We start from the raw sequence: 24574 nt of genomic DNA on the forward strand, positions 1-24574 counted from the left end.
TTTGCTGGGGCCAGTGCGAGAGATCCATTACAAGAGCAGACCGTAGGTGGGGGTCTGACAGGTACCTCCTCCTAAATAGGCTGTTTTAACTTAAGATGAGGCTCTTGCATACATTTGGGCTCTGTACTATAACCCATCTATTGCTACACTGTGCATTTCATGGCCTCTCCTCCCACCCTGTTATATAATCTATTATTTCTCTATATCTAGTCATATGTACATACTCAACTGTGGCTAACTTTTCATGCATCTAATGAAGTGGGCTAGTTCACAAAAGCTTATGCCACTATAAATTTCTTAGTGTTACTCAGACTTTCATCCCTGTTATAGTAACAATATCTGCCTGGACTTATTATAGTATGCCCTTCCTCAAAGGACCTTGAGCAACAATATACAGTTATAGGCTTGGCACAGCAGGACATACCCCTGTGAAGCAGGATATGCTCATCTTGCCCAAGTCTACTGACCTTGATAGCTGCGTGGGGATTTGACTCCAAGTCTCCCCAGTCCACATGAACACTGCACCACATTAGTAAATCCTTTCACATAAGCACACACTGGCAGAGCAGAAACACAAAGTAGTAAGCAGTCAGTTGTTAGATGACAGAATAAGAGCTGGTAATTGTATGGATTTACATAAGGTTAAAGTATGTTATTGGGATAAACAACACAATCTTTCCTACAGGCTCACAGTGGAGGTTTCACTTTCAAATGGAATACCACTTAGCAGTATTTAAATAATATCCTTTTGTTATGACTAGCAATGCCCCTCTTTCTGTTAGACAGTTGGGGCTATTAACTCATACTAAAATTTGCTCTGAAACACACTTTGAAATGTCAGTGCTTCCATATTACTTGCCTTTTAAGTAACAGAATATGCTTGAATCTTCTGCCACCTGCTGATTGAAATAAAGACTGCAAGAGATCAAGCATCTATTACTGGACCAACTGCTGTTTAAAAGTCGTTACCTCTTGGACTCACATTTTTGTCAGACGTAGGTTTCAAATATATTCATTATTTAAGTAATGTGCAATCTGTATACAACAGGGTTAACCATTTAAAATTTGGGTTTGAGTTCAAATTTAGTAGTTATCTTCTAATTCTGTTATTAACTAGCAGTGTAGTGGCAAATTCAGAAGTGCAGGGTCCCTTCATGCTAGCCACACCATGTCCCCTTTCAGCCACACCTCAAGGATTCACTGTCTCTTCTGAAATTACAGAATTATAGAACCAGAATCAAACTGCTGTATGCATAGGCTTCCCCCCTCAAAAAAAACCCCTCTCTCTGGGGGCTAAATGTTGCTAGAAACCTTTTAAGAATTCTGAAACGAAGCCAAGGATGGGTCTAAGATTTGGGAGACCAAGGTACTTTGTCATGAAGCTCACTTCGCACTTACCCTAGGAATCAATCAGCATGAAAGGTGTTTATTAACCAGGAAGAAAAGTCTTCTCAGTGACTGACTTGCCTCCTTTCATTCTGATTGGCTCCAATCAGCATGAAAGGACAAGGGAGCATGTTGTTAGCCAAGTGAGAAAACTCTTCTTAGTGGCTAACAAGCTCCCCTTTCATGCTATTGGCTTCTACATAGGTATCCTGCTGGGACACTGCTCCCAAAAAAGTAAGGGGTCTACAACCCTCCACAACTACACACCTATTATTAGTTGGTTCGAGGTTAGTCATTCTGAAATGGTTTAGATACATTTCATGGAAATTAATTCCACTCAACTTTACAGTGCAATCCTAAGAACATTTACTCAGCAGTAAGTCTTGCTGAGTTCAATGGGACTAACTCCCTAAAACACCTATGAAATTGGGCAACTATTTCTGGATGCTCTGAGTACAAATGCAGCTCACAAATGTATAAAGTTTGATTGATGGTATGTCTGGTTTTTGCTATTTTATATTTTTTATGTATTGTATTTTATTATAATGTTATATTGGAATTTACTGTAGTTTTATGCATTTTATTTTGTATTAATCTATTAATTGGTTTAGGGGCCTTTGGGCCAAAAAGCAATCTATAAATAAACCAATGAATGAATAAAATGACATTTCTTCTTAAAAAAGGAAAAATATACTTCACTATAGAAAGAAAAATGTACAGAGAAAAACAAACAAAAAGGAATGGAAGAAGATGATTCTAGGAAAACAGGACATTACAGAAATATGGACTACTTATTCAAATATTAGCAAGCATCCCTACCTGCCCTATCTCTTGTCTTAATGTATGTCCATACAGTTGTTCCCAGAGTTTTATTGGAACTAGGATCAGATGTGTTTGGAGGCACATCTAGCTGTGAGCTTTGCAAACACCTGTTAAAACTCACAGGGGAAACAGCACAAAAGGCTACAAAGCTGTAGTTTGACTTGTGAACACATTCCTCAAGAGTCCCATTAACTGTTTTTACCGTAGCCCCCAAGGATTTTGTTCTCTGCAATAATCTTTCCCTCCCTCTCCCTTTGGAGATCCTTTGCAGCTTGGAACTAGATGACTCAATCTGCCTCACAACTGTGCTTAATCTCAAACGTATTGTAACATAAGCATATCAAACCTCAAAATTCTAATAAGCTCTATCACTTTCTAAAAATCTTTCCAGATGTGCTACCTAAGTTCCTTTTAACACAAGGGTGAGAAACCTGTAGCCTATGGGTAGGGTGCCAAGTTGTCCTTTATAGAGGACAATTCTGTTTCAAGAAGTCCTCTATTTTAAGGCTGTCTGGTCCAAATTCTTTTTAAAGATAAATAATCCTAAGGGAGAGCAAGGGTAGTGAAGCTTCCTGTCAACAGTTAGTGAATGAACAGCAGACTGAGCAGGTATACAGGTCACTTGGTCACAGACGTCCCCATGATGGTGAGTTAGACCACTGGACCATCTAGCTCAGAATTGTCTACGCTGACTAGTACCAGCTCTCCAGGGTTTCAGACAGAGGACATTGCCAGCCCTACCTGCAGATGCCAGGGATTAAACCCAAGACCTTCTGCATGCAAAGCAAATGCTCATCCACTGCACTACAGCCCTTCCTCTGTATTGTATTTCTATTTAAATTATAGCAATTATTTCTAAATGTATATGTTTACAAGCAGGGAGCCCAGATAGTTAGGCTGTCTGGACTTGAGTTATATGGTTTGGAGGGGGAAGAACCAAAAAAGATCTGATCAGACCCAACTTGTGAATACTCTCCGGATGGTGGTTTTGCCATAAGAGGGCTTACCTCCAGGGGACTGGGGAAGCAGGTCTTCAATCACGTGGGTCTGATGAGAAGAGAGCACACAAAAAGAGCCATGAAAGCTCTGAAGGTGCAGATCAGTCAACCATCCCGAGCTGCCCTTCCAAAAACATCATTCAGGCTATAGACCCACGGAAAAATCAATCAGCCCTCCTTTTCATGTGGTTAAATGGGCCTAGGTTTTGCAGAGTTTTAAAACAATTAATTCATTTGGAGGTCACTGATGTTTCTGTTCCGGTAAAAATAAAATGTAAAAAATATATTTGGGTTGTATCCAAAGAAGTCCTATTCAGAGTAGATCTATTGAAATTAATGGTCTAACCTTAGTTATGCCCATTAATTTTGATAAGTCTACTCTGAGTAGGACTAACATTGAATACAACTCTTTGAAGTATTGTTTATTCTTTAGCTGACAAGGCTCCTATAGCAGCTAACAAAAATCAGTAGTAAGGCTTACAATCTAAATCCGCGTCCTCACTCCGTGGGCTGTGATCTGCAAGTAGGTTGAAGGCTTTGTAAGTAAACCCAAATAATCATTGCTTGCAATCCTTAACTGGATGAACACCTCTTACAACTTTTTGTTTTGTTAGTTTTATTGGTGTATTATAATGCTGTGTTGACACTTGTAACTGAATACCAGAAAGGCATGAATCTTACATTTTAACACTTTGGAACAGCTGCCTGGCAACAGAGAAAACCTAAGGTCCAACATCCATGTGACAATAAATCGATGGGTCACCATACCAAGTAATTTTGGACTTGTGGGTCACCATATCAAAATAGTTGGGAACCAATGATCTAAATGGCATGACAAACAGAAAAAGAGATAGAGAAGGAAGGGGAAGCAAGCTCAGGCAGCCTTAAAGCCAACTGGGATAGAAATAGTGCAAGTAATGTGATGGAATGGCTGTCACTATGTGATGGCTGAGGAACAGCCTATGGTGGCCAATCTCTCGTCAGAGGTGATGGAATAGTCCTCTCTCCCTCTGCTCTGTAGACTGATGGAATGACCTTAATATATCTTTAATTCTAGGACAGCCAGTGTGGTGCCCTCCAGATGTTATGAACTACAAGTCCCATCATCCCTGACCACTAGCTTCACTGGCTGGGGCTGAGAGAGGATGTAGTCCACTAATCTGGAGAGCACCATTTTGGCTACCCCTGCCTTAACACGTTAGCATGAGAACAGTGCAAGAGTGGCAGCAGGAACATCTGAAGGACTCAGGAGAGAACCACCCTTTGCCTCCCACCCACCTTTCAGGGACACTAAGCCAGGAGCAGGAGCAGTTGGACATAAGCCCATGTGTGGTAGCTCTCTGTGACGCCCTTCCCTGGCTCTCCCTGTCAGGTTCCTACCTGCTCGTGGCTACTGCCTGTCACTAGGCACCACCAGGGACTCCACCAGTCCGGACTGTCCTTTTTTATGGTTTCTCTCTCCGCTCTAGCATAGACCTCACCAGATCCCCCTGCTAGGCAGCACCACCAGTCACGTCCTATAACCAGTATCCCCAGAGACTCTGCCTGAGTCTCTCTCAATCAGGTTACCTCTGTGACTGCGTGCTTAAGCTGTCCCAATCCCTTTGTATCAATGCAGATAATTCTGGTTTGCTCTGGATACTTGTGGTGTTATTCTTCCCTTCCCTGCTGCCACCATTTGTTATAGTTTCCCTTCAGCCTTGGTATTTACCCTACCCTCCCTTCTGGTCTGTGAAACCCCAGCCAAGGATCAGGCCTTTGGTAAACCTAAAGTATTTATTAAATAACAGAGATAACAAGATTACTTTATAAAGGCACATAAGCATATGGTTTCATCTATTACTATGATACTTGTCTTAGTATTAATCCGAACTCCACACTCTCCTCACATCCACCAACTCTCCACACAATCTCCTCTCAAAAACCCACCAAAACAACCCACTCACGTCCACCCAGATTCAACTGTCATCCTTCCATTTATACTCTCAGCCATTCTAAACACTCAGCCAATCATCCAGCATTCTACTGCCCATTTACTCCCCCCTCCTCTTTCATTCCACTTACCATGTATCTCCTATACAAACAGCACTTACCATATTTACATTAATACAGGAACATCACACTCTCCCTCACAGATTGAGAACAACTGTCTGTTAACCATAAATTTGGCAACCTATTTCAGGAGAGAGGTCTGTTTCCCCATGGTAACTGTGGACTTGATGATGCAGCAACACCAGCAGGAAGACTGGGGAAAGGCATTAGTCAGTCAACTTTATTGCATTTAGCCATAGGCCTTTGCACAGTACAAAAAGGAAGAAACAATCATGTAAACACCATAAGACTTAGGGGAACATAATATTACAACGGGCATGTGTCTGTTAGGGATTTTATATAACTTGCCCTTAGCTTTTTGGCGGCTAAGGCGAAATTAGCCACTGCAATTGTAACCCGTTTGTGATTGTCAGCCAGTAGCTCTACCACCAAATCATCGGGGGCTACCCTCCGACGGGAGCAGATATAAATGGTCAAAAATTTCTTTCTAGGGTCATTGTACAGGGGGCAGAATAGAAGATAATGAACAATATCTATCTGCTTACAGTCAAAAACACATCTCTGCTCCTTGATCGGGGTTCCCAGATATCTCCCGTCAAGATAAGCTGAAATGATCTTCGCAAGGAGGCACACGTCAATATGTCAAAATATTGTGGTTTGGCGTGGTTGGGTTTAAATAAAGGGAACCAGGAGGAAAGGGGGGCTGCAATTATTGTTGCCCGATCTTGGTTTGCGTCGTGATCAAAAACCCAATTTCGGAGCTCGAAATGGTTGAAGCTTAAATACTTTCCCGTGGTGAGATTATAGGTTTTTAGTATTTCTTGGCACCCTTGGGCCCAGCCCCCAATCCGTTGTTGTTCATCCCAGCAGAGTTTAATGAGGGAACGATCATCCCTATTGGATATTCTTCGCCAGTATCTAAGATACATAAGGTCTATTTTTGCTGACAGGGAAGGGAGGCCGAACTCTGCTCTTAAGTGGGCCGAAGGAACACCTTGGGGGAGCCCCAGGATCTGCCTCATAAATATGTTTTGAATGACATCTAGCCGGTGTTTAGCTGAGTCCCCCCAAAGCTCTGCTCCATATAAAGTTTTTGTCACCATTTTGGCAACAAAAATTTTAAGCATTGGGTTAATTAATTGTCCACCTCAGGTGTAGAAAAACCTCCTGACTTGACCACTGGCTCTGGCACACGATAGTTTGGTGACCTCTAGATGATGCTTCCACGAGAGGTTGTCGCTAAAACACAGACCCAAGTATTTAAAGGTATGCACCTGTTCAAGTTGTTGCCTGTTAAGGGCCCAGATGGATTTTGACTTCTTTCGCTTCCCACAAATCATTATTTTGGTTTTAGAATGGTTAACAAGCAGGTGCTGCTCTTTACAAAATTCCCCCAATTGGGTCAGCATCCTTTTTAAACCAATTTTGTTTAGGGAAAGTAAGACCAAGTCATCAGAGTAAAGTAGTGACGAGATCTTCCTGTTCCCAACTGATGGGGGGAAGAAAGCAGGAGAGGCCATTGATGGGATATCATTTATATAGAAATTGAACAGAAATGGTGCCAGTATACAGCCTTGTTTAACACCTCTCTCGACTTGAATTACTCAGGAGAAGGCACCGTGCAGACCTAGGGAGACCTGGAGAGAATTGGCCTGGTGTAGGGATTGAATTAGCCACAGCAGCCGTTTATCGGTGCTAGTCTGACCCAGCTTATGCCACAACAGGTCCCTATCGATTAAGTCAAAGGCCGAAGTAAAATCTACGAATGCCACGTATAGGGACTTATTTGGCCCCTTTATGGTCTTATTTATTAAATGATGGAGGACAAATGCGTGGTCTACTGTACTCCTGCCTTTCCTAAACCCGGCCTGTTCTTCGTGGATGATAGAGTGCTTGGATTCGACTGGGGAAAGGACCTACATCACTATTCCCCTAGTATCTCTAACAGCCATTTCCCGTGAGAGTTCTAAGGATTGGTAGCATCTGCTTAGAACAGCAGCAGCACATGGTGGACTGGGGAGATGACTCTGCCTTACTGTACCCTCATTGCTGCAGCCAGCTTTTAGGAGAGTAGAGCCGGGAGCCACGTGAAGATATTGTTGGTTTGATATCATTGACACCATCTGGTACTCCTGACATTAGTGTGAGCCAAGGGCACTAACTGCCTATAAATTTGATTTTATTAGTGGGAATTAGTTTTGAGAACCAAGCCATAATAGTTTGTTTAATTAAATATTTTTTTTTATCCTGCTCTTCAGCCAGAGGGTTCCTAGTCATATAAATCATTAAAAAAACCCCAAAAACATAAAAAACAAAAACCAGTCCCTGCCTTCAAGCTTACAATCTAAAAAGACCTGACACAAAAAGAAAATGGATTGGGAAGGAGGAGGAAAGAAGCAAAGTGAGGTTCAGGTTATTAGTTACAAGTTGTTCTGATGACCACCTGGTTAGAAAAAGGAGGCACCAAAAGTTGCTGGCCTCTCATCTGTGCTGGTGGAGTGGTCCTGCACTCCTCTTCTCTGCTGTAGCCTTATGAAATGACAGTTACTAGTTGGATGGAAGAACCTGTCTTCTTTTGAGAGCTGCTGGTGGCCCTGATAATTTCTCTTCAGTCCTCTGATAGTCTGATATGCTGCCAGGTAACAGTTGATGGAAGGAGAAGCCTTGCTAGTGGATGGTGGCACTGCCTCTGTTCTCTTCCCTCCTCTGATACAGCCTGGCATAGTGGCTGCTGCCAGGTGACAGTTGACAGAGGGAGGAGCCTGGTTTTGTAGCACAGCTGGTAGTGGCTTCGGGCCCTGGTAGTGGTGGTTGAAAAGTGATATACAATACCGCAAATAAAAAATGAACTGCTGTGTTTTTGGGTGCTTTTTAAATGACAGCCTTTGGTGAATGGATCTCCCTGAGAATGTTACAGGTACCACAGGGTTGTTGCTTTTTTTGCTAATTTACGGGATTGCATAGTAACTTCTGAGTAACTGCTAATTATTTTGTTTCCTGCATAATTTCCACAGATGCATTTCCCATAGCCTCTCGCAGCATAGCCCGATCACTTGTTTTAGGGGCTAGAGAGTGCATTTGCAGAAAGAGAGCTTTCCCCCCCCCCCAGTTTTTCTAAACCTCTTCTACAAAGCTGCTACTTGGTTAATGAATTTCGAATTCTAAGTAGGGTCAAAGAGTTTTATTAGGTGCAGCTTTGGGGAATGAAACTGCCCATAAAACAGTATTTTGTTTTAATTCATATACGACTTTTATCAGACAAGCTGCACTGAACAACTTAGTTTAACATACATACCCAGTACAGCCATAGCAATAATTAAAGTAAAAAAAAAACCATCACCACTGTCAGGTTTGGCCTCATTCCTGATTTTGTTATTTTACTCCCCATCGCCAAGGGAAACTAAGTCTTTTCAAGACCTTGCCTAGAACCAGACCAGATGTAATGTGTCGTGATGTTTGTTTGTAGCCTGTCCACTCCTTGTGCTCAGTAAGCCTGTGACATGCCTGAGAGAAACCGGTCTCAAGCAACCCTCTGGAATACAATATGAACCACTGGGAGAGGCAAATGGTCTCCCAAACCACCTTGGGAGGAACGTTCAGCTTCGCGGGCTCTCCAGAGACGCGCCGACCCCTGTAACGACTTCTTACTCTCCGCTTTCCCCTGCATCACTCAAGGAGCGGCGCGCGCGCCAATTGAGAGCGGGAGGGAAAGAGGGTTGGAGGAAGAAAGCCTCAAGATTCGGGCGGACTCCAACTCCCATGATGCCTCATAAACAGGCAGCGCTACCAGCTCAGTGTGAGCGGAGCTCATTGGTGAAAGGTCTGTTGGGGCCCTGGTCCTATCAGCTCCCCTCTCATTGTGCGGTGGCAGCAACCGACGTACACACATTAAGCACAGATCAGTCCGGCCTCCGCATCCGTAAGGGGTGTTCTGTCCGCTTGCTCTTTCTCCTCTTGCCGCCCTTGTGCCGAGGCGCTTGCTGCCAGGCTTCTGTGCCAGTCTACAGAGCAGAGGAAGAGCCATGAATCTCGGGTAAGGAAGCGGAGACGCGACTAGCCGCATCCCTTCTTTCTGCCCTGATCTCTCTCGTTGTGAATGACAATGCGTGCGTTATGTATGTGGCTCCCGTATTATTGTCAGCAGAGAGATTTCGTTTTAAACCTGTCGGGGACGGCACGAGGCGGAACCCCCTGACCTCAAAACCATCACTGATTCCCAGAAGGAAGAATCTTCTCAGATAGGAAGCCTGCCTTCCTCAAAACTGAAATAACTGAAAACATTATTCCATCACTAGTCGCTGTGTGTCAGAATCTGTGTACACGTAAACAAAACATTTTTGATCTTCAGGATCTCATTCTTTGTGTCTGGGTTTGCTCTCCCAACCCGTTGCCTTCCCAGTATTATTTTTTGTTTGCCTTAGAGAAGCCTCCCCTCACGACTCTCCCACATAGCTTATATATTTGCTGTTAAAAAAAAAAAGAAGCAAACAGGGTTCTATACTTATGTACATTCCCATAAGATGTAGTGATGGGCACCAACTTGGATAGCTTTGAAAGAGGATTAGACACATTCATGGAGGATAAGGCTATCAGTGGCTACTAGCCATGATGGTGATTTCTTTATTACATTTATACCCCGCCTTTCTTTTCATGACTGAAACCCAAGGCGGCTTACATATGGTTCCCAGGCGGTCTCCTATCCAGGCACTGACCAGACATGACACTGCTTAGCTTCAGCAGGGAGCTGGCCGTATGTACCTTCAGACCATAGCCTGGGACCTACCTCTGTTCTATCTCTACCTCTGTTGGAAACAGCATGCCTCTGAATTCCTTTGCTGGGAATTTCAAATGGGGAAAGTGCTGTTGCACTCAGGTCCTACCTGCAAGGTTCCTTTAGCCATCTGGTTGCCCACTGTGAGAACGGGATGGTGGTCTAGATGGCCTTTGGCCTGACCCAGCAGGGAAGTTCTTATGTTTACACTAGGTCCAGTCCAACACAGTTAGACATGCCAAAGCCCATTAAAAGAAATCTGCTGAAATATGCCTAACGGTGCTGTAGGCCTTTAAGGTTGCCAGCTTCTAAACTGGTCCCTGTGGCTGTGTTTCTTAATAGCTGGTGGATCAACAGCAGTTAATGGGTGAAAAGCTTCAGTTACTGATTTCTACATATTGCTGTTCAAGGCATAGCACATTACAGCATATTTCTGGTCAGCTGGTAACCCTAAGAAGAGTCTTACAGAATCTAGTTAAAATGGCAAGAGGTGTCAAAGCTAGAGTTCATTTTTGTCATTCTCTAGTATCATCTAGTTGAATGTTTTGTTGACATTATGTGTTTTTGTTAAATGTGCCAGTCTAAAATGCATTACATGGAAATAATTGATTATTTAAATCAGTCATGGGGAACTTTTAGTCCAAGAAGCCATTTCCCCCCAGCTGTTAAATGTGCCATACACCTGACATCAGGGACCCGTAAAGCCACAGCTGCAAAGTAACAATCAGGAGCATTAGAGTGTGCTTGTGATAGTTCCTTTGCCAGCATGCCTTGCATTTGGTGCCTTTTAAATATGGTGCCAAATGCAAGCCTTTCAAGAATCGGCTCTGCTTGGGAGCTCCCAAATGAGGGGAACTTCCAAGTGGAGCCAATACCAGCCACAAGCAGGGCTTGCACTGTGGTAAGTCCTTTGAGATCAGCTCCATTAAGGAGCCCCTGATCAGAGCTCCTGAATGGAGCTTACCCCTGCTGGAAGCGGGGTGTGGATCTTCCTTTGTAGGTACAGCTTGAAGCTAAGAAAGAAAGAAAAGAGTAAGCAGTGCACTCCTGATTGTGTCCTTTGAAGTTTAAGTCATCTGACTTCATGGTGATGTTGGGTGATTGACAGTTGGGTGGCCCTGCCCACCTATCAAAATATTTCCATAGGGGTGGGGGGAAGCACAGTATTCCCAACCCCTGATTTGGATCCATTCCAATCCACTTTCATGTTTGGCTTAAATGTGGTCAACCTGGTGGATGATTTATGCCAAGAATTAAATGGGAACCGCAACTCTATTGGTTCTCTAGGACTCTCAGTGGCTTTCTGTAGCATTGAACATGATGTCCTTTATTTCCAAGATTTCTAAGCTCCCCAGCAATGCCATCAAGACTGAGCAGCACAAGCGGTTGACAACTCTCATTGTGGCTGTTTGGCTGGGCCAACAAGTCATAGACAGCTTAACATTTGTGTTTTCTTTCTGTCTCTTTCCTTAAGCAGAAGGATGGCAGCCAGCAAGCCTTGTGACATTCCTCAAGTAGGCAAACACAATGGGAGTGGTAGGGCTCCTGTTTCTCAGAGAAAGGGTGGGGGAGAGGGGCAGGGGAAAAAGTGAGCCCAGAGATCTCCTCTGTGTGTGTGTTTTCTTTTTGCAAACTTGGTTCTATTACAACCCCTATCAATTTTTAGGAATGGCCTCATGACAATGTTCTCAATCTGTCAGCTTCTCAGGATGTTTAAAGCAACAACCTTATCCCCAGTTATATGGGACTAAGCCCCACTGAACTCAATAGGACTTACTTCTGAGTAGAGTAGTTAAGATTGGCTAACCACTGATTAACAGCACAAAGTCTGAACTCAGACATTTTCTGGTAGCAATGCAAAATTTTTTTTATATCTGGTATTTAATAGACAGGGTTTCCTTACGAGTGTATTTTAGTTTCTTATAAATATTTTTGTTATACTCAATTATATACTGTTAATACATTTAGTACTACTTAGAGATTATCTGCCTGATATTAAGGATCTATCAGTTTTCAGAGATGTGGAAGGGCTCTTTCCCTCCTCTTGCTATGGGTGATGCACATGCTCTTAAAGTTCCGTGTGTGTGCACTTTACCATGTATGTGGCTTTTTTGAAGAAAAATGAAAAATTAGAAACTTTAATATAAAGATTATAAAAGATAAACTACATATTCTGCAGATACATTTACTGATACGTATGGGTCTACAGATATACAAGTGATAAAAAACAATAAATGTAAACAAAGAAAATAAAGAATACTAATACAAAAAGAATAAAAGTTATTTAAAAAGAGTAAATTATATAGCTGAGCTACATGTCCTTGAAACAGTCTTAATAATTTTATAAAAACAAATTTAGTGTTGCACTAGTGAAAATAAAGCATAAGGCTGAACCATACATGTGTTTTTATAACCCTTTGTACTCCTTTCCCTGCAGCAAGGCACCAGCATCAGTATTGCAATAATAATTTGAAGCATGTGGGTCGGGTTTGTTGGAGGAGAGGGCCAAAAAACATTAATGGGTCAATTCCCCTTTTCTGCACTACAGATCACCTGTTTCTATTTAAATCCTTTTAAAAAGCCTCCCCCAAAACATTTCCAGGGCTTAGACTAGGGTGGTTATAGTGCTAAGGGAGACTATCTGTACAAGTTCTAAGGCACAGTGTATGAGGTGTAATACAGAAAGCCAGTGTGGTGTAATGGTTAGAGTGCTGGACTAGGATCTGGAAGGCTAGGGTTCAAATCCCCACTCGGCCATGGAGCTTGCTGGGTGACCTTGGGCGAGTCACAGTCTTTCATCTTAACTTACCTCACAGGGTTGTCATGAGGATGAAATGGAGAGGGAGCAGAACCATGTACATCACCTTTAGCTCCTTGGATGAAATGTGGTATATAAATGTAATAATAAATAAACAACAAAAATAAATAAATGTAACAAATCTAAATATATTTTAGTGTACATGCATTCCAGGTAACTTGTTTTACCTTATTCATTCACAGTCATAGCAGGTGAATCCACTAAAGGAGCTGAACTCTTCTGTATAATCCATGATTGGAGTGTATGGCTGTAACAAAAGCAACTGAGAGGGGAGAGGGAAAAGGAGCAGTATATGTTAGGTGGCTTACTAAAGCCAGTGTTTAATTTATAGCTTTACTGTTGTGACAGTCTTAACTCGGAAATGGGCTTCATTGGTTTGTTACTACCATTTAAAATGTTCTGTCTCTTCCCCAAAATTTCAATTATAGAAACATTTTCCTTTTTTTACATTACAGGGATGGTTTAAAGCTTGAAACTGAAATACTGGATGGAAAACCTAGACTTATAGTGGCACCTTGTGGTATGATTACTCTTATGTATAATGGTTAACATTAAGATTTACTTCAATCTTCATATGTACAACATGATTTTGATAACACACATTTGATAATACCAGCACATCGATATATTGAAATCACCATTCAGTGAACACAACAGCTGCAATCCTCAGGGACTGACTATAGTTCAGTGGTAGGATACTTGCTTTGCATGCAGAAGGTGTCAGATTCAATCCCTACCATTTCCAGTTGAAAGAATTGGATAGCAAGTTTTATAGAAGACATGAGTCTGAGACTCTGAAGAGCCACTGCCAGTCAGTAGACAATACTGGCTTAGATGGGCACATTGGTTTCACACTGGTTTTGGATTGTGGTTACCATATTCAGATTATGAGGAACTGTGAATAAATAGCATAAGCTATAATGACAACATAATTGACATTATTAATTTGAGTTTGTAGGATTTTTTGAAAGGCACTAAAACCACAGTCCTATCATAGTTACTTGAGAATAACGCTGTTATAATAGGTAGTAGTTCCATCCAGCAGGGGGAACTGCAGGTAGACTGCCATGGAGATCTGGAGGCTGAGCTCTGGAGTAAAGGTCAGGTGGGAGGAGCCTGAGCAAACACAGCAGATCTTGTAAGCATTCTCTTAATAAAGCTTTAGGTATAGCAAGCAGGTTTCTTTCTTCTCTGAGCAAAGAAAGCACTATTAAAACATGGTGTCAGAAGTGAATCTACTTTTCTGAAGAAAAGGAGGGCTCAAGCACCACTGCTTGCAAAGGCAACAAGCACACTGGTGACAGAAGAAGATACTTTGGCAATGGCAGCCAGCATGATTCCAGTTCCAGGGCCCATGGACATGGCAGGTGATATTTTTAATAACTGGATGTTTTTCAAAGCGCAGTGGGAGAATTATGAAGTAGCAACAGGATTGGATGGCAAAGATAAAAAAGATTAGGGTTGCAGCACTGTTATCAGTGATTGGAAAAGAATGTCATTTGCTCCAGCAGCACCTTGATATTACAGCAGCAGACAGACAAGATCCTTGCAAATTGCTAGAAGCACTTCAAAGGCATTTTGAACCTACTAGAAATGTTATATATGAACGCTATCTCTTTAACAAATGTGCCCAAGAACCTGATGAAACTACAGATCAGCATGTTACTAAATTGCGCAAAAAGGCAGATTCATGTGCATATACCACTTTGAAAGAAGAATTGATAAGAGACAGATTGGTTATAGGCATTAAGGACAAGGGAGCACAGATGAGAATGCTCTGAAAGCCTGCCTTGACTCTGCAGGAAGCCATAGACATATGCAAGGCTAGGGAACAAACCCCTGTGCAAATGCAAGAAATGCACCCTTCAGAAGCTGATAGTATGCATTCTATCAGCAAAAATAAACATTCTAACATGCATATGCCATCATGCAAAAACATGCATATGCCATCATACAAAAATAGCGCTGAGCCCAGAAGATTTCAAAGTGAGAGTTGTGGATCCTGTGGCAAAATTCATGATCCTGACAAATGGCTAACATTTGGAACTATTAGCAGAAGCTGTGGTAAAAGAAAATATTATGCAAGAGTTTGCAAACAATCTAAACAGAAAAAATCTGCACAGCATGTGAAACAGATAGGCAATGATCTACAGTATACAGTAAATCAGACAGTGATATTTTCTACATGCATGACATCAAAACAGTGCATACTAAGACAAAAAGGTGGTTTGTCAAACTTGTATTAGCACCTTGCCTAGAAACTTTGCAGTCCTGGCTCAAGCACGACACTGAATGTCAAATAGACAGTGGTGCATCTCTAAATGTAATGGGTTACAGAGATTATCTCAATATTATGCAAGATGGAGAGGCAAAGCCATCACCAAGCAAAGCTAAGATTAGACTATATGATGGCACAATTCTCACACCACTAGGTCAATGTGTGCTGCAGGCAGAGTATCAAGGAAAAAGATACCAGCTAGAATTTCAGATTGTGAATTCCAGGCAAAAGCCCCTCCTATCAGCAAGCACTAGTGAACCTATGAAACTGGTAACATTAAATACTACACAAGACGTCCATATACTCAGACTTGAAGCCTACAGTACCTCGGCTATGGGACAAGTACAAGGTGGCATAGCAAAGGCACACATTCTTAAAAATTACCATGATGTCTTTGAGGGACTTGGCTGTCTTCCAGGCACCTTACAATTCAAAGTGGATGACACTGTGCAACCAGTGCAACATATGCCACGTAGAGTCCCTGTCACATTAAAAGAAAAAATAATAACTGCAATAAGACAAATGGGAAAAGATGGAATAATTGCCCAAGTGACAGAACCTACCAAGTGGATAAACAGTATGGTAGCCATAGAGAAACCTGGTAAACTTCGCATCTGTATAGATCCAAGTAATTTAGACAAGGCATTATTATGAGCTCACTACCAGATGCCAGTGTGGTGTAGTGGTTAAGATGTTGGACTACGACCTGGGAAACCAGGGTTTGAATCCCCACACACCATGAAGCTCACTGGGTGACCTTGGGCCAATCACTGCCTCTCAGCCTCAGAGGAAGGCAATAGTAAACCACCTCTGAATACCCCTTACCATGAAAACCCTATTCATAGGGTCGCCATAAGTCGGGATCGACTTGAAGAGTCCATTTCATTTTTCACCAGATGCCCACCATAGAAGAAATCTTACCAGCCCTTGCCAAGGCAAAAATATTCTGTGTCTTAGATGCAAAAGATGGGTATTGGCAAATCTTATTAGATGAAGAAAGCAGCCACCTTGCTACATTTTGGACCCCAGAAGGACATTATAGATGGCTGAGAGTGCCCTTTGGAATAAAACCAGCAGCAGAAGAGTATCAGCGCCGCCAACAAGATGCACTGGCGGGTCTGAAAGGAACCAGTGTAATTGCAGATGACATTTTGGTGTATGGCTGTGGAGATTCAATGGAGAAAGAATGCCATAGCTGACCATGATTGCAACCTCATCTCTCTCCTGGAAAGGGTGGGAAAAGTCAACCTGAAACTCAATAAAAATAAGATGAGGCTACGACTGACAGCAGTACCCTATATGGGACACCTCCTAACATTGCAAGGCTTACAACCAGATCCAGAAAAGGTGAGAGCTATCCAGCAGATGCCTAAACCATCCAATACCAAATCTCTTCAGCAGTTAGTTATCTGACTAAATTTCTTCCTTACCTTTCTGATGTTTGCGAGCCTCTCTGATGACTATTGGACATGGGTGCATCCAGCAGGGGGAACTGCAGGGAGGCTGCCATGGAGATCTGGAGGCTGAGCTCTAGTATAAAGGTCAGGTGGGAGGAGCCTGAGCAAACATAGCAGATCTTGTAAGCATTCTCTTAGTAAAGCTTTAGGTATAGCAAGCAGGTTTCTGTCCTTTCAGCAAAGAAAGCACTATTAAAACACACACATTCTTAGTTAATGCATTCTGAGTCAACACATCCTGGTTTATATTTCTAATCTGATGGCTAACATTAAGACAAATTTGGATATAACTGAGGCTCTTGTATAAAGAAAGCCGTATCTTCATTATCAGGTTGAAGCACAACAAATGTTAGAATAAAAATTATATATGTTACTTATTATTTAATTAATATTTGTTTTCTTTATGATTGTTGTATGTATTATGAACCATGGTCCAAGGAAATTTTCTTCTGGTTGTCTGTAATCATGCACATATTTCTTTCCAAAAAGATAAAATAAAATAAATAGAATAAAGCAAAGTCAGAGAACAACAGGAAGAGGGGAAGGAAGGGGCAAAGGAGGAGTACTTGGGTCTGATGCTTGTTCTGTTTCTCGGTTTATGAAGCTGAAAGTGATCATCCAAACTTGGCCAGTGTTTGCATGTTCCACAATCATATTTATATGTTTTTGTATGTAAGGGCTTTTAGTCTCATTGTCACTGAGATTTTCTTTTCAGCTGATGACACTTCCATGTCATAAGCTGGCATTGTCCTAGTCCTTGTTCTAATTTGTGATTGTTTTTCTTTTTTTCTTTTACAGTGAGCAAATCCAAACCAAGTATAAAGGTAGGGTTTTTTAAAGTACTTTTTCTTTTCTATAAATTAATAGCCATATTTAAATGCTGTTTGTAATGTTAAGAGCTGTGATATCATTTGACTTTAATGCTTCTATTGCACAAAAACTACCTAGGTTTATTCCTGATTTTACATTTCACTGAAAAATACTCTAGTTCAAGAAGATGTTCCTAGCAATATAGAGCTCATGGCAGAATTGTAAATCTAATCTGTGCCTTAACACCCTAAATAGTTTGTCCATCTTCTCTCATACAAACCTGCCCAACTACTAAGATCTTCCGTGGTGTTCCCTGTGGCAACCTGTGATAGGGCCTGGTGCTTACTCTGATGTCATTTTGATGTCAGGTAAAGATTAATATTTTTTTGCCCATTTTTTTCTACATACTTTCAAATGTCTGGCTGATGTGGGTTCTATCAGTTATTACTGTTTTTCTGTTTTTTTATGTACTTGTAATTCTAGTATTTTTATTTACTTAGTTTAGTGATATTTTCCACTAAATTGGTATATACTTAGAGCAGTTCTGTTCCAGTTTTTCTCCAAGTAATACACATCTAGAGCAATTTCCCAATCAGGTTTGCACTCCTACTGGTAAGGACAGAAATAAGCTGGTCTGCAAAACTGCTTGGGGATGGCCAGTAGGATTTGAACTTCTTTATGTAAAATCATTCTCATGTGCCATATCACAAGCTGCTTTTGAAAGCCTCTTCAGTTTCAGAAGAAGCTTACCATGTAACTTGAATGGCTCTTTGAAAACCACAAGCCTAAAGCTGTCTTGGGTGTGCAGAACTAGGTGTCTGGTTCTTTGGACTATGACCAAATGGTCTTTAAATTATTTCACAAGCCAGTGTTTGTTTTAGTATTGAGAGAAACAGACTAAAGAAACTTCTACTTGACCCTCTTGTGCTTCACCATTACAGCCCCCTCTGAAATAGGCTGTAATCCTAAAATTAATTTTGCAAATAGTTGTCCTACTTCCTTGGCTGGGGCAACTAAAAATGCATTTCAATAGCATGGCTCAAGAAAGCAATTTCATTTTTTGGAGGTTATTATAAGAGGTACATTGTTATTGCTTTAACAGACGTGTAATAAAAACAAACTCTTAAAACATACACTGAGAACAAAACAGAATGAGCATATTCTGAAATCAGTGCAAACTTCCTGTGAGAAGAATGAATGTTTAACGAAACAGAAAGCAGGATCAAGACTTTCACTGATAAAAGATGGGAAAAGCAGTGAGACGTTGATATCTATTAAGGATTCACCCAAAGAACCTTGCAATAAAGACCATGCTTTTATCATTCAAAAAGACAACAAAACTGCAAAGCCCGGTAACGCCAGGATTTCAGTTAAGAAACCTCCACCGTCTAACAAGAAGTTAAAAAAATATCCTGCTTCTGTTGAGGAACTAAGGGACAATTTAGTATGTTTAACACAACAGCAGCTTGAACAGATTTTGATGGCTGTAAAAGAAGGAACTAAAGGAGTCTCCCAGCTGCAGGATGAAAAGGAAAAAACAAGTAAGATATTTATTTTATACCCAGAATTAAATTATTTTCCATGTAGTTTTAGTTATGTCTGATGCCTGGAAAGTAATGAGATCCTTATGTCAAAATTAAATGATCAAATAGGCCACTACAGAGTTAAAAAATGGAAGATTGTTTTATTGTTGAATAGTCTTTCACTGGTTCTCATATTCATAGCCATAATATTTATTTAGTGAAATACATTTTCCATTGTATGGGGTTAGAAAAAAATAGTAATGTTTCTTTTACATTTAGATTCTAATGCTGTATGATTCTTGTTACGATTATACCCTCTTAAAGGCTTAATATAGAACACCATGTTCTAATCTTTATTGTGCTTATTCACAATATAGGTAAGTCCTGTTTTCAGAAGTTATTTGAGTTTATCTGAATTCATCTATGTGCATTTTGGTGTAAAACCTTTTAAAACAGCACTCCTGTTTCTATGAACCTCTTGACTGCTATAGTATAGGGCTTTGCCAACCAAGCTAGATAAATGCAAGTTCCCAGAATTAACTAATATACCTTCCTACCTTACCAGATTCAGATTCATGCACAGCCTTGCTACATAGGAGGACTGTCTGAAAATGTATTCTTACAATACAGGCATAGAATTCTAGTCAGGAGCATGTCCCATGAGTTAAATGGAACTTATTCCTAAGTAAGCAACAGTATTATTGCAACTGTAGCCTTGCTATTTCACTCACAAGGTGTAAATGCTACTTTCTCTTGTGATGAAATAATATCAGAAAGACATATTGGTGTCTGATCTCAAGTCAAGAGTTGATTCATACTTTGCAGGATTTTGTGCAATAAATAGAAGCATCAATTGGGAAAGATTAGGACTTTGCTTCGGGTTTTGTAATGAGAAACTGTATGCCATTCATAATAGATGATAACGTAATGCGTTTGAGTTTTGCCATATAAATTCAAGCAGAGTTTAATAAGTAACTGTGAATTGGTCCACAGACGTAAGTATGTTGAATATTCCAGAAACCGATTAATGCACCAGCTTTTAATTCACAAGTAAATTGCTTAGAATTCTTTTTGGCGTTGCAGTGTCATCACATAAGTGGTTTAGAAGTATATCTCTTTAACAAAAACAACATTAAATAATGGCCTTGATGCAATTTAGCTGACTTTGAAATGTTTCTTAAACGGTTGTACATAGGACACAAGAAAAAAATGACTGCAATATTCATTTTAAAGAGTACTTTCTACTTTCTAGCACCGAACAGTGCAGATAGGAACATTCCTGCTGATCAGACTCCAGAAGAAAACATAATGGGATTACTCCAAAAGGCCGGTGAAATTCCATCTATTCCAAGTGAACATAGTTTCATTTCAAACAAAAAACAAGAAACATCCAAGCAGGCCGAACAGAAAGTTATTGCGTATGTGGATCTTCTCAACTCAAATTCAGATTAGCTTGGAATTTTTATTGTATGAATGCTTTTGAAACAGAATGTTACCATAAGCTTATGTACAGTGGATAGGCCATTTCACACTATATAGTACCCTCCCTATTGACATCAGGCAGGTGCCTTCGCTGTATTCTTTAGGGCACCTGCTTAAAACTTTTTTGTTTTGATAAGCCTATACAAATGCATAGAAACTGTTGTGTTTTAATTTTTCTTTGTTTCTGTTTTTAATTACTTGTTTTTGGCTGTTTTATGAATCATCTCAATGCCTTTTGTAAAATGCTGAGAGGTTTTTTTTACAATCAAGGTGTATATACAATTTAATAAATAAACAAACAAAAATACAGGTTAGTGTACAACCTAACAGCATGGTCCAAACCTAAAATGCGCTGGGATGAGTGAGTTTGAGATAGATGCACCTCAGGCTTTCCTATCTGAGCAAGGACTCAGCTGGGGACAGCCCAGCATAACTCCTTCAACCAGGCTGAGCCAGGGCTATGCTGAGTTAGCTGGTAAAACTTACATGAGGGTTAGTTCCCAAAAAGGGGTGTGATGAGAGACTTACACCTGTTCCAAACCTGTTTTAGCTCAGTCATGTGACTTGGCAACCTGGCAGAAGTTATGCCAGCAAAAAGGTGGTGCAAGCCAAACTCTAGTTTGAAGGCTTGTCTTCCCTCTTCCAGGCTTGGGTTAGATCAGCCAGCAGTAGCTCAGCTCTTGAATGGAGATTGTATTAGGGGTAATGTATGCAGCCTTAACTTTAGCAAGTGTAAGTTCTGCCACCTTCCTATAGGTAGGATTGCTGTGTTATAGGATGATATAGGTGTACCTGGATGAAAACCTAAACACTATGTTCTTAAAGAGTATACATTGGACACTGAACACTCCATATGGTCAGATGCTGTTGGACACAGTCATTATGCGAATGAACACAGTCACTAGTTTGATTTGGCACTTTATGCCAGGCAAAGATTTACAGCACTGTCCTAATCATGTCTACTTAGAAGTAAGCCCTAATGAATTCAGTGGGGCTTGTTGCAAGGTAAGTGAGGTTAGGATTTCACCTTGACCTGTTTCTTTAGTCAGGAGTTATTAAGAAAGACCCATAGAACATGAGGAGGAGTCAAGGAGACATTTGCTTTTCCCTGTACCAAGTGGGAAGACAGCTTGGGTTTTAACCATACAAGCAGGAAGAACTGTAAGAAATATATCTGTGTGAACCTACTGTGAGAGTCTTTCTTCCAGCCCTAATACGATCATTCGCAAAGGGCTGGATCCAGACTTCAACTTCCAAAGAGAGAGAGATTTGTTCTGTCCTCAGACAGATTTTGGTATGGTGAAGGGATTCAGTGGGTGAAAGTGACCTTTACTGATTCCCTTCTCCTCTTGCAGCCCCCAGTACATGCTATACTATACTAGAGAATTCCTCAACATCCTGGATGAGTGTGGGAGGTTGTGCTCGATGCTGCCAGAGGTGGTGGTGGTGCAGGGAGATCAATAAAAGTAACCTCATCATCACCACCCTGCCACCAGCAGGAAAGCAAAGTCTGGATCCTGCCCAATCTGATACATTACTAATTAGCAGCTCTTTTATCACCTGATCTTTAAACCCCTTCTCATTTTCTTCAACAGGAATTCATGGAAACCAGCTGATATATTTAGTACTCTGGGAGAAAGAGAGAGGGGTAAAACCTTATTAGATACTAAAAAGTCCCAGTGGAAGAAGGAACTCGGTATGGTGTAATTAACTGCATTTATATAGCTCTTCAGGCAGGCTTTTGGGGTGGGCTAGATTTTATTATCTTTGTGTCCAGATTTTTAATGTTTATTGTATCTGTATGCTTATTTTGTACGTTGCCCAGAGTGGCTGGATAGCCAGCCAGATGGGTGACTAAGAAATTCAATAAATAAATAAATAGTATGCAACTGATTGTTAAATAGACACCTCATTTTACGTAAGGGTATTTTATCTTGTTAAATTGCTGTGAGACTCTTTTGTAAAAAAACTGATTGACAAATGTAACAAATAAAGATTTTCTCACTGTAGTTAGTGGTTTATAAAGAGGTGAAATATGATCAATTCACAAGCCAAGCTTTATAGGACAGTGATGTTTTGTGTGCTATTAATACAATATTTAAAGTAGGGGAGCTTGATATTAAATTTTAGTTTAAACAGTTTTTTCCCCCTTAGCTATATATGTCCATCAAATAACTGATATCTAAAATATATGCAGTATTTGTAACTGCATACTGATGTAAGTAGGAGACTAGACCATGGCATTTGCATTTTAGCTTAGGGCCAGACTAGATGAGATGCCATTAGCAATTGTTTGAACTGCTTTTTTAAATGTAAATTGCTCCAAATTGTGCAGAAAGCCGAATCTGGATCTGGTCTGCAGCAGGCTGCAAAGAGTTAAAGCCCATCTAAATCTGGATTGAGGCCCTCGTGTACAGTTTATGTAAAAAAAGCAACTCACGTCATTGTTAACTGAGTAAATGGTGTCTCATCTAGCTTGGTGCTCTGTTGAATGATTATGGGGAAATTCTCTGTAAGTTTCAGTTCACCATCTGTAAGATTGAGAAAAAATATTGACCCCCCCACAGCTGAGTATAAACAAGAAAAAAAATAGAAAGTGCATTTTCTAGGCAATACATCTCTTTGATTGCTTCTAAGATACGTATATAATAATATCCAAAAAGTGCTATAGAAATTGCCCTGCTTTGAGATTTAGACGACAGGACATTATTCTCCTTCTAAATAAAACATACTTGAGGGGGGGAATTGAAACTTTAAAATATTAACCAATGATACTGTGAAAATACTTAATTCTAAGCTCTTTGGGAGGAAGGGCAGGCGGCATATTTAACAAATACATTTTCATATGTGTATTTCACAATATGATAGTTTTCCCTTTGGGAGAAAAATATTCTTTGACTTTAGTATTTATTTACCACATTCTCTGCCATTATTTTCCATTGGTGAGAATTGATGAACTTAGAGTAAACATCTCTTTAGAAAAAAGTCAGTTTGGTTATTTTTAGTTAACTTAGGGAGTGTTGCAAACCCAAGATCTACCTGGATAAGCAGTTTGGAATAGGCAGACCTCAGTGATGAGCCCAGGCTCATTCTTGTCACATCCTGTCACAATGGATATTACACTAATTATTTCTGTCTTTTAAAGATGAGCAGGTAGCTTTAAAGAAGAAACTGAAAGAAACTTTGGAAACAGAATTAAAATATCACCTGTGGCAGAAAATGGATGCAGTAAAAAGCTGTCCAGAAAAAGTGCCGATGGTCCAGGTAAAAATAAACCATTTTGTTTAATGCATAAAAAGTTGCTTATATTTTTACTTGGATTCTTATTCTACCCTTTGCTATTATCTAAAATAGATCGGACTGTTGGTCTCATCTGAAAGGTGGTTTCCCAGGTAGCATGCCATCAGGTAGGTTATATCACTGCCTAGTGTCTGAAGGCAGGAATGCACAGGAGTCAAGACTTGAGCTGTTCCTTCTAGTCCTCACCCCAGTCCATTCCAGACGAGACCGAAGGAGGAGATCTTGACAGCAGTCTCATGGTGAACACACAGCTCAACAAGAATACATGTAAAAAACAACTGCAGACACCATAGGAGCAGCAAAATATTGATAATACATGCCTCCAAGCCTCCTCTGGAAATATGGAGCTGCTGGAGAATCAGCCACAGGAAATAAGTACCCAGGGACCTGTTTTGACTAAGTACCTGCGCAGTGAACACCAAGAAATGTAGGTAACCAAACCCCCTGAATGCCTTGTAGCATTCAGAAAGGGAACTATTGCCAGGTAGTCGCAGACCAGTGCCATGGAAAGAGCACCTGCAGAGTGCCAGTAATGCTAAACTTAACTGCTGTTTGAATGAACAGAAAGAATAAGAGAAGGCCAGGGAGCCTGCCTCTTGACAAAGGTATCTGTGTGTCTTTTGATTCTATTACAATCATCCTCAATCCCTTCCAGAAGACTACCTGTCAAAACAAAAAGAGTAAAATCAGAATATACTTACATTTAAAGCTTTTTTTTAATAGCTGAAATGCTTAATTACAGGTTGGAAAGAAGAATATCACCTCAGTACATATATGCCAATGTGTGTAACCTTGAGTCTGTTGTGGTGTAAATTAGTATATTTCTTAAGCAGAGAATAACAGTGGTCTGAAATGTGTGTGTGCCAGTGTGTGTGTT

At 40.6% G+C, this 24574-nt stretch overlaps 1 protein-coding gene across 4 annotated transcripts in view; it reads left to right on the top strand.

Annotated features, from left to right (window-relative positions):
- The first annotated feature begins 9080 nt into the window (after positions 1 to 9080).
- The window catches only part of CCDC66 (coiled-coil domain containing 66), a 75610-nt gene continuing 60116 nt past the window's right edge, over positions 9081 to 24574 (top strand). For 3 of the 4 annotated variants that reach the window (XM_061618272.1, XM_061618275.1, XM_061618276.1), the window contains exons 1-7: positions 9081 to 9291; positions 13303 to 13367; positions 17381 to 17406; positions 18495 to 18933; positions 20168 to 20333; positions 21993 to 22093; positions 23543 to 23661. In XM_061618272.1, coding sequence (XP_061474256.1) covers positions 9281 to 9291; positions 13303 to 13367; positions 17381 to 17406; positions 18495 to 18933; positions 20168 to 20333; positions 21993 to 22093; positions 23543 to 23661 — 927 coding nt within the window. In that variant the 5' untranslated portion in view covers positions 9081 to 9280. The remainder of the gene's footprint in view (positions 9292 to 13302; positions 13368 to 17380; positions 17407 to 18494; positions 18934 to 20167; positions 20334 to 21992; positions 22094 to 23542; positions 23662 to 24574) is intronic. The other variant, XM_061618273.1, reaches the window with a different exon arrangement.

The sequence above is a fragment of the Rhineura floridana genome, chromosome 3 (assembly GCF_030035675.1).
Source record: "Rhineura floridana isolate rRhiFlo1 chromosome 3, rRhiFlo1.hap2, whole genome shotgun sequence".
NCBI lineage: Eukaryota > Metazoa > Chordata > Lepidosauria > Squamata > Rhineuridae > Rhineura > Rhineura floridana.